At 38.8% G+C, this 11,460-nt stretch overlaps 1 protein-coding gene across 1 annotated transcript in view; it reads right to left on the reverse strand.

Moving 5' to 3' along the window:
* plcg1 (phospholipase C, gamma 1) overlaps positions 1 to 9,586 on the reverse strand; it is a 28,276-nt gene extending 18,690 nt beyond the window's left edge. The window contains exons 1-2 of the mRNA XM_085258995.1: positions 9,304 to 9,586; positions 7,928 to 8,215 (exon numbers count right to left, since the gene is read on the reverse strand). Of these exons, the coding sequence (XP_085115121.1) occupies positions 7,928 to 8,144 (217 nt within the window). The 5' untranslated portion in view covers positions 8,145 to 8,215; positions 9,304 to 9,586. The remainder of the gene's footprint in view (positions 1 to 7,927; positions 8,216 to 9,303) is intronic.
* Positions 9,587 to 11,460: the final 1,874 nt, after the last annotated feature.

Genomic DNA, 11,460 nt, shown 5'->3' on the forward strand with positions numbered 1-11,460 from the left:
ACAATCATTGAGAAACTTTACAAGTGTGTGGGCTGCAAAGTAGCACAGCGGGTTCCTATCAGTGTTACATTAACTGCAGTTCAAGACCTACAGCAGGGACTCTCTTACTAAGCACACACACACACACACACACACAGACACACACTTCTTTCAGCTCCTGCTCCTCTTCCTGCCCCTGAACCACACATCCTGTGCCTTTGTCGCCTACACACCACATCTGTGCTTGCGTATAGGTGAGCATGTGCATGTTCTTTTCTCAAGCATAAAAATGTCTTCTCACAGAATTTCACCAAACTGTGCTCTAATCATATATCATATCTCCGTTTACTTAACCCGCCACACGGGCCAGCAGACTTCCGTTTAGACTGAAGCACTTCTGACAGGCTGATCTGTTAGACAACACTTTTAGTCATTTGTGTCAAAATATTTGGAGCTTGCCTCAGACAGATGCAGGAAAGAAAGAGATAGCCAGAGGTGTAACCTTACCAAAAGAGATGAGAGGAGGTATCCTGCAAAACACTACCACACTTCCTTCTGTGCTGTGCCCTGTCTTCCAACATTTTTCATACCCAAGCAAAAGTATTGTCAGTAAAAATATGACAGCCTGATGTTTAAACTTTGGCCAATGTAAAGTTTATCCCCTTCCCCCAATTTCCTTTTTGTTTGTTGTTGTTTTACTTTAAATAAGCCAATGTTATGATATTGTGAAAAAGCAAACGATCAAAAAGAACATTTCTGTTTTTCATCTAAAATGTCAAACTTCTACTGTTTCACACACAATGTCAGGATGTTCTTCTTTTCCATTTTTATACAACTGAAAATACTGTGAACCAAAAATAAAATATAGGAAGAAGGCCCAACTTTCTGACATTTCACATACATTTACTAAGAAAATTAAAAGAAAGAATATCACAAATAAAACAAATCAAAAGTAACTGTCAGCTTTAGTGTTGCTATAAAGCCTAAAATATTGGATTGGATGGGTAAAGACATAAGCATGATTATTACTGAACTGCATTCAACCAGCGACTCAAAATCTTGAGATTAAGAATCGCTTCTGTGACAGTGTCCTTTTCCCAGGTAGCCCATATTTTTCAACTCTGCATGGGTTCAAATTGCACACCTTCTTGCAGTGTTTACAACTGAACCACGGTGGTGTCAAAAGTCAATACGTTCACAATTCGCTTAGAATTTCATGGCAACTGAAAACGTCACACTCGGCCACGCAGACTTAAGAGTTTTGACTGATAATCATGTTCACAATGTCAGCAAAGGACCATTGAGCAATTATTTTGCTAAATATTCTAAGTGAGAAAATATAAAGATGACTATAGAATAAATAAAAACATATGGGTATGCAATATGAACTTGACACTGTAGGATCTTTCTTGCATATGGGGCACATCCACAAATTACCTGGACTGCATATTTTATATTTTTAACCTTAAATAGCCAGAAATAAATCTGTGAGGTAAGCCCCAGATTCATCTTTTTAACTATTAAGCAGATCAATCGTGTTTATATGCACCATCCATTCTAAAGCAAGAAAAAAAACCCCTGAACATTTCCAAGTGACTATGCGGCCTATGTTGTGACAATGTTTCACTGCACACTTCCACATCAGCTGATCCATGTGAGCTTCACTGACAGCATATGGGATCAACTTCAGCAGAAGACTTTTCCTCTGACAAACATCTGACAAGCCGCTAAAAGGGTTCAGTTCCCCTTTCCAACAATCTCTAAATGGAACGAGTCTGCTGTTGAGTTCTGCTTGTTTTCCAGCAACAGCCTGCTCTTTACAACGTTTTCATACAGACAATCAATCTGAAAGCAGTTTCTGATTAAGTAACAGCGTTGCTGCCTGAGGGCTAATGTCTCAGTATTTTGTTGAAAATGTTCTTACATATAAACTACGGCCAGATCCAAACGAGTAACACAAACACACACAAAAAAAGGTGGGTCAGTTAGAAATGACATCACGTCTGAGGTGTTACAGTGTATGCACGTCCTTTGCGGGAGGTATGGAAAAAGCACATCAGAAGGACGACAGTTTTCACACGTGTGTGCAAGTTAATTCCACCCGCTGGTTATGTAACTTAACATAAACAACCCAAAGACTTCTTCATTCTCAAAAAAGGATTTCCAGGCTACAGGTGAGAACATTTATTGGTACTGCTGCTGAAAAGGAACTCCTCCAATGTCGTGGTGCGTGTTAAAACAGTATGTGGTTTGAATTATTGTCAAAACTGCTCACCGACGTATCATAACAACAACGACGACAACACAGTTCTAAATCCTGTCTACACCTGAACACGCCTCACATTCCTGCACCATTCAAATTAAAAGGTTGTCAATGAATCCTTTCATTGTAGATGAATCTGCCAATTATTGCCCCAATGACAGTGTAAAATCTCAGGGCAGCAGTGGAAAATACCCATCCTAGTTTCCCCAGAGTCCAAATTTCAATATCTAATTTTGTCACGATCAGAGTCCACAGCCCAAAGATATTGAGTTAGCAGTCATATTAAGCAAACAACAATGTTTACAGTAGAAAAATCTATAAACATATTTGAGGAATTTTTGTTAAAAGACATAAATTTTTAAAAGACATAAAAAAGACATTTTTTTTTTATTTTTATTTTTTTATTCCTATTTATTCTATTTATCCCCTTCGTATATTTTATTTATATTGTCTCTGTATTTATATATATGTGTGTGTGTATAACTCTGTAACTTCTGTCGGTGCTGTGCTTTTTTGGAAATCGAATTTCCCAGAGGAACCCACCCGAGGGATTAATAAAGTTCTATCTTATCTTATCTCTCTTATCTTATCTTACTATCAAAATAGATGTGGCTTCTTTTCTTGTGCTCATCTAGAATTACAGCTCTTATTCAAATGCCATGAATTTGACCGTTTCTGCATTTATGTGAACTGCCCCTCTGTGACTGAGCAGATCAATGCAACAGTAGATGTAGAAAGTAACTCGTGTCATTACAATGCAACAGTTCAGTGATATCCAGTAGAGTGCAAAACAAATATCTGTGAAAAATATCCCTAAAAGACCAAAAAACTCGAGTTATCCATGTATTCAGTGCACTGTATTGTCAGTGAGTATTATCACAATTTTTCAACTTTTGAATAGTCTGTAAATTCACTCAGTTAGCTCTCCGATTCTCTTGCAGTCTGCCATCGTCGCTTTCCGAGCTGCTTCTTCCTCAACGCAAGCCGGTTAAGAACATTCATTTTAACCTCTTTTATTTGCTCAATGTCAACATGAAGAGTCAAGAAATTGTGGCTCTAGCTAAGGAATCCATTTAGATTGGCAGGATGCGCAAGAAGTTTAATTCGCATAGCCATTTTAGCGTTGCTGTAAGCTTTGGAGAAAAACTAAAGGACAGACGCTTGTCAGTTTTTAAAGGTTAAAAAGAATGAAACAATAAAAAATAAAATCACATACTCTGATAATATAGGCTTAGGGGTCAGAGTACTGACTGAGGCCTCACAGGGTTAAATAAAAAAAATTGATTCTGTTGCTAGTGTATTGATAACACCATAGGAGGAAGCGGATGTGGTATACTGCAGCATCGATTTTATCCCAAACCTAGGAGCAGTTGCAGCACGGCATCATTATGTAGTGTTTATAAAGGGGAAAAAAGTCTCATATTCAAACTCACGATGTGTCAGTCATTACTTAGCAAGTTTATATGCATTTGTCCTGGAATTAATATTACACTGCAGCTTGCATTTCTACAAGACTTTGCCCACGAGTTGAATTTCATGCTTACTGCTGACCATTTATCCTTGCGTGGTTCACACTACATGTGAGAAGTGTTTAATAAAATATGTAATGTTTATATTTAATTTTATCAGTGTCTGAGCTGTGATGTGAGATAGATATATATAGAGACACACACACATTTACATATTCTAAACCAAAAATCTGGGGGGGGGGCTTTTCTGTAATGTTTGCAATAAACTGTTCATTATTGTCCATAATATACATAAAAACTTAATGTCCAACTATACACTTACAGATTTAGAGAAGATTTTCTCAACATTCAACTGAGCAAAAGTGGAAAGGATGTAGAACTTCTAATGAACACCACACCAGGCTTATCAAGATGCAACAAATTTACCCACAGTGGTTTTCTTCAACCAGAGATAAACTGGATGACAGAAACATTTCTACAGTATGTTATTAAATATAACCTGCTAAACAGTGCAGCTAGCCTGTGACGCTGTGTTTGAAGATGAGCAATTTAATGTTGCCCAACGCCACGGCAAAAAGGAAGGACATTAAAGATTTTTCATATCAGGACATAATAAATTACTATTTAGTCTTTACCAGGTCTTACAATTAGGTAAATAGAACTTCAGATGAATAACAAAATAAATAAACCACAATTCAGTAAGAAACTGTGAAATTAACTACATCACATGATTCAAATGCATATAGAGCTGCCTATAGCAGCAATAGCTTGTAGTAATTATTTTCTGTATGCCTTCATGAGTTTCTCATATTGTTGTGGAGGTATTTCGTCCCACGCTTCTTTACAGCGTTGCAGGCATTCATTTATGCACAGCTCTCTTAAGGTCCCACCACAGCATATCACTCAGGCTGATGTCTGGACTTTGCCTTGTCCACTATTCTGTTGTAGATTTGCTGCTTTGTTGCATGACCCAGTTTCAGCCTAGCTTTAGCTGTAGACAGATGGCTTCACTCTAGAATACTTATGGTTCATGGTTGACTCAATGACTGCAAGGTGCCCAGCTCCTGTGGCTGCAAAACAAACCCAACCCATCACCTCTCCACCACCATGCTTGACAACTGGTATGGGGTGTTTGTGCTGACATGCTGTGTTTAGTTTTCACTAGTGGTGGTGCTTTGCATTATTACCAAACATCTCCAGTTTGGTCTTACCTGTTCAAATAACATTGCCTCAGAAGTCTTGTGATTTGCTCACATGCATTTTTGCCTAAGCGGTGCTGTCATGTTCTTTTTATTAAGAAGAGGCTTCCAAACAAGCCATACTTGTTCCATCTTGTTCTTTTTTTACTGTCACAAACTTTAACACTTAAAATGCTAACTGAGGCCTGTACAGTCCGAGATGTTGCTTTTAGGTTTTTTGCAGTTTTCTGAGGATTGCAAGGTCTGCAATGAATTTGTTAGGAGATCCACACTTAAAGACTGATGGACTTTAATTTTTTTGGAAATGGCCTCATATACTTCCCTGATGTCTTTTCTCTTTGCCACTGTGTTAACACACCTGAATTCCCCAGAGCAGTAAATTCCTGAAACATCTGCTTTTGCAGAGATGCTCACACTCACTGAGGATCAATTTCAGACTCACAAACAGCTAAGGCCACCACCACCATGTCTTCCATACATACACCTGTCCACCACCCCACTAATGTGAGCCATTGTCTACGTAGCACCTCATCTTTCAGGCTACTTACATACAGACTATATATACGGACCAAGTCCTTTGCAATTTGCCCTTTTAATGAGTGACTTCATCTTGCTTTGTTATTTATTACTGTTGTCCTATTGTCTATTTATATTTCCTTCACAGTTTCGATGTACATGTACAATGACAATAAAGACGTACTCTCTTCTATTCCAAATAAGTGCATCTGATTGGCATCATTAGTCTTTCACACACTGCTTCTGCATTTTGGCTTCATTTTTGTTAAATAATGTGCTTTTATGCCTTTTTTTGCCAATTGTATTTCAGTTTCTTCAACCAGAGCTTGTAAACATAACAGGGTATGACTATGAGGTTACAAGAACTAAGTTGTTTTGGGGTTTTTTCAAACCAGGACACAAAACTCAAATAAATGGTTGAGAGTATAAAAGTATTCATTCATAAAACTCTAGAAGCGGCTCAGAGTTCATCAAAGCTTGCCAGCGAACTCACTTTCCATCTCCGTAGCTCTCTGATATTAAAATGAGTTGATGGTGCCTAATGACTCAAACATGATTTCGATTCATGTACATGTCACCTGGTATCTGTCACACACTAAACGAGGGGGGTTAGAAAATGATTCGCATGATACTGCTGAGTTTTACTGAGGATGCTGTGCAGGACGTGTTGCAGCAGTCTCTTTGAAAACAAACTGTACACTCATGTAGTGACTAACAGAACTGGAGCAAACTTTTTCACTTAAAAAGACAGACTGTGAAGCCCAGGTATCCAAGCTGCATATTTATGACACGCTCAGAAGGCACGTCTGTCTACTGACAATCATTCTGCAAGACCACATCCTGCTATGTCAAGCCGCACATACATCATAGTGTGCTGTAGAGTAATATACAAGTGTGCGAGCCACAAATGAGTGCAGCCAATTATCTGATTGGAAACACGGGGCAAAAACTGAAAGGCAAATCACGTGGAGTGGTGAAAAAAAATGCACAAAATACACTTTAAGAGAGGATGGAACAAATGGGTCCACTTCTCAGCACTTTATATTTAGAAGCATACGAGACTGCCGTTTCCACAGTTAATGGACATCATTCTTTCATTGCCATTGATAGGGGGTAAATACACGGGGCCAAATCGTTCCTGAACGATTACACACTTCCAGTAAAAACCCTGGTATTCTATTTCTGAACATTAATGAGCAGCTCAGGCCAATTTCACCTCTCCAGGAGTATCAAATGGCAGCTATGAGCTCATGGGCGTATGAAACCCTTCACTAAGAAGATGATACTGATTTTACCAAAAAAAAAAAAAAAAACATCAAAACAAAAAACAAAAAAAGAAAAGAACACCACTAAGCCTACCCTCCTTTGTGTATGTGTGTGTGTGCTCTTTTTGTTGCATCCGGAGCAGAGTGCAGCTGTGCACAAGGCATCCTGCTACCCAAGAGACAGATGACATTACGACTCACTAAAGGCCTGTGCGTCCTCAGTTAGACACGCTGCTTTGTTGAAGATTAACCTGAATGCCAGCTTCCTGGTACTATACAGAATATTCCTATTAAAAAGGAACAAAAGAGCGCAAGGAAGCAGTGTTTCTTCTCTGCGTCGACCCTACAACTATTTGTACCTGACACGTGATTTAATTTCTTCTTCCTCTGATATTCATACCTGCTTTTTCCAAGAGAAATAAATATATTATATTGCAAGAAAATAATCCCAAACAACTGAACATTTAAGCAACCTGTGGTTCAGTAAAGAAGCACTTTAAACACTGATATTACGACACACAGGCGGGGTTGTACGTTTTCTTTCTATCATACAACTTTAGCTATCAGATTGATTTATGCGCTTAAAAAGCAGCCGGTTCAGTTTTACTTCTACCGTACTGATCCCAGTTTCTCCAAACTGTCTTTAGTGTAAAAACCTTGTAAAACCAACCAACCTCTTAAACTACTCATGTATTTGCTCAGTAACTTTAATTTTTAATCCTGGCAGTACAACTTACATTTTTCACAACACAAAGGTTTTGGCATCTTTAAAGGTTAATCAGTTGCCTTGGGTTCCAATGTAGACATCAACTAAAATATCTTACACCAATAGCGACTAGTTACTTGACGCTTAAAGCACTTTTAGCTGTAATGTATAAAAAAAATTAAAAAAAATCCCACATCTACAATATCACTGCACTACCAGTCTCTTATTGATCAGTGGAATCAGTGGAGATTTCACTGCGTCTTTGCTGTATGAATTCAATTATTTGGGGCTTTTAGATGTGACATCACATCCTAACTGACAACACTATCCAACTGTTCACAATACCATCATGTCGGCCCATCGTGCAAGTCTTTTGTGAGGCATTCAAGCATCTTAAAAAAAACGCTGCACCCATCATATTTCTGACTGTATGCCAACCAACCAGTTCTGGCACATATACCTTACAAATTTACCAGTCATCAGGAGCGCTGATATTTGTATGAGCATGTTTGCACTGACAGAATACTCACTCTCGCCCTCTATTTTATCCGTGCCCCGAGTCCAGATAATAGTCCTGGTCTCCAGCTTTACTTGAAATGTCCTTCTCTCTGGCCGCTGGGACTTCTTAGAATAAAATAGTGTCAGTACTGTCCCCAGCTCCAGGTCTCGGTACAGGTTGTTCATCTCTGTGGCGTTGTCCATCCACGGCACAGGTCCATTGGAAAAGAAGCCAGAGGTCCCAGCCATGTTCACTTCCCCTGTTTGTTATCCGTTTCCTCTCAGAACAATCTGCTCAGTACAGGCTTAGACAGGGATACCTACAGGAGGAGAAGAAGGGAGGGGAAGCCCGTGAAACAACAATTCCTCTGGGACTTCATGTGTGTCAGTGCTGCATGCACATTATAAGGCACCAAAGAGTTTGATGCTGTCAAGAGCCATGCTTTAAACGATATTGCATGAAGTGTAAATGTTTCTATCATCCAATCTTTATAAATAAATGCACACTGTAAGACACTGCTACCCATATGTTGAGATACATGTCAAATATGAACGTAGGCAGTAATAATGCTTTATAATGACCATTTATAAAATTATATTTCTAAAAACTCTTCTTTAATGTTCAGCCCCGAAACCACAAATGACTCATGTCATGTCATATACACACACAAATATATATATATATATATATATATATATATATATATATATATATATATATATATATATATATTTTACGTTGTACGTCTTGATTACAAACATTCAACTTCTCAGATCATCTTATCTTCCGTACTTACAAGCTAAACAAAAAATGTGGGCAAAGAATATATTTCAAAACATACCTTTGACCTTATTAACTTAAGGGTACAAGTACTGAGAGCAACGATTAGGCTACAACCTTTCAATCCCATCAGAGTGCATTATGTATCATTAAGAGTGGTGTGAATAAATGAGAGCTGCATCAGAAACCCATCGTGCAACGAGAAATCATGTTGATGTAGATAAATACAACAGAAAGGAGAAACGGGGTTTAATGTTATTTAGACTGCTTTTTCAATTAAAAAAAGAAAAAGACCAACAGGCCTGTAACTCCCTACAGGAAAAAAAGTTTCCTGTGAAAACAGTTTTAGGAATACAACTGGTGGCGAATGGCAGAAGAGTGGGGTTAACGCTGTAACAAGAACCGTCTGGCTATTTTCACGGCGTGGAAACGGGGCCGGTGTGTGCTAGCATTTCGCTGGGCGAAAACAACAAACATACCCTGCTAGACCCGTAAAAAAAAACAGGGGGCTGAGGTAGCAGTAGCTGTTCTATTCATTCCTACTCCTCCTTTTCCTTTTCCGTGCGAAGAAAAATTAACTGGGAAAACAACACGTCGGAGAGGGGCTGCCGTGCTGGAACTACCTACCGCCGCAATCTCGGCCCGACCGCACATCTCCAACGGCTGGCTGCTCCTCTCTCCTCGCGTCTTTTCTCCTTCTTTTTTTTCCCACCCACACTCAGGTTTTCCGTGATTAAATCATCGCCGGGCTCTCATAAGGCGCTGCGGTCCGGACAACAACAATTCCCGTTTCCTCTTCTCGCCTCTGGCCGTCCATAGAGAGAGAGAGGCAGACAGACACCGAAGCCCGTGGTAAGACTACGCAAGTTTGTCTGCTCTCGGATCAAGCCAGCGCAGGCCCTCTCTGGCACGTCAAGCGACCCGGAGTCTGTCACGAGGCTTCCGTCGCGGCTTTTCACAATAAAAGAAGTAATCGCGTCGCGTAAAGAGGTTGAGAATGTAGTTTAAAAAAAGATTAATTTCGTGTAACGCGCCCGTTTCTTAATTAGGGCGACCTGATGTCCCTCTTTATGTGGGACAGCGAGTTTAATTTATTCGTTTTTTGTTTTTTGTTTTATTCCTTGCCCCACTGTCCTACATCTTGAGACAATGTTACACATTTTGACTGGTTCATGCACATTTCTGGCTTTTGCAAAAACTTTTTAATATAGTCAGAAAAAGGTTATCCTAATGCCAGTTCAATCCACTTTTATTTATATAGTGCCAGATCACAAAAACAGTTACCTCAAGGTGCTTTGTATTGTAAAGTAATGACTACATTAATATAGCGAAAACCTCAACAATAACTCGACCTCCTTATGAGCTAGCATTTCGCACAAACTGTGTTTAGTCTGCATTTATTTTATAGCGATCTGGTCGCCCTATTCACAACAGCTGTATGAAAAACAGATACATAACACTTCACATATCTTTCACACATTTAACATATGCATGTTTATTATCATTATCAATGTTTATTATCAAAGTAGTTGTGCTTTATTTCAAATAAACAGAGGCATCACCATGAGTGTTGGCGAGCGTGTGTACTTTTGGTGTTCTGTTTATGCAGTTGCTTTATCATCTGTGGTGACGGTGAAGCATGTTGTAATACTGGTTTTAAATAGGAAGCAACATCCACAGTTGAATGAGGAAGCAGAAAAAACTGCCGCTCCTTGAGGTTCCTTGTAGGAAATGGTGACCCTGTCATATTTTCAAGATATGACAGGGCTCATAGGGGAGAGCCTCTGATTGTTGGGGAGCGTTTCTAATGTTGTAGGGCCTTTACTCTCCTATACAAAACAACATGAGGTGGCTGATGTTGTGAATTGGTGCAACATAATTAAAATTAAAAAACAAGTAGTTGTCACTTGAAGATGGCTCCTAAATGGAGTCCGATTCCATACACTCTTATGGTAAAATGTTCAGCGTCAGTATATTTACAAAATAACGTTTGCAAAATACAATTTGGACAGTTTCTGTTTGTTTGGACAGTTTCAGCCCTCATAACAAACTTCAGTAGGGCAATTTATTTTTTTTAGTTAAAATCCAAAATTCCAAAGCCAAGGTTGATGTCATAGTGGTTATGTCCATCTTTGTATACAGTCTATAGTTTTAAACAGGTATTTATCACTTGTATGTTAAGTTTACATCCAAGCCATTTATTACTGATACCATCTAATTATATGCTTGTAATTTTTCTTACTGCATCATTTTGAAACATTCTTTCTTCTTGTTGTTTACCTTGGATTTCTTTGTATGTAGATGTGGAGAAGCAGAGACATCAGACAGTTTGTTTCTCTGATAGTCACACTTATTAGTGGGAAAAAGTGACTAAATAAAACCAATAACTACACTTTAAGGTCACTTACATTTCAGGTAGATAACTTAATCAGACTGATTTATGTCCTTCAAAGAAACCACTGACGCCTGTTTCCCTAATTATTCTTCAGTGTACAGTATTATCAACACCCCGATATTTTTTGTATTTGCTCAACAGAATTGTGACATTAAATTTCTCCCGCTGCCTTTAATGTCCATGTTTTATAAACCCAAGGACTAAGGGTTGATGTTTTGACCTGATTTGCCATCTCTAAAAGTCAGTCAGTAGCCCTGTATTACAATATTCAGCTAAAATATGTGTATATGGCTGCTAATTGCTGCGAGGTAAAGCATCGTTACCTGATTTGCGTTCTAAATCCAACATCTGCAAAACTCTTTTTGAGGGCAAACGTTTTGACAAAGACA

This window comes from Mchenga conophoros, linkage group LG20 (genome assembly GCF_057382185.1).
Source record: "Mchenga conophoros isolate Kocher_MC1m ecotype Shallow Benthic linkage group LG20, M_conophoros_male_GT1.1, whole genome shotgun sequence".
NCBI classification, from domain to species: domain Eukaryota; kingdom Metazoa; phylum Chordata; class Actinopteri; order Cichliformes; family Cichlidae; genus Mchenga; species Mchenga conophoros.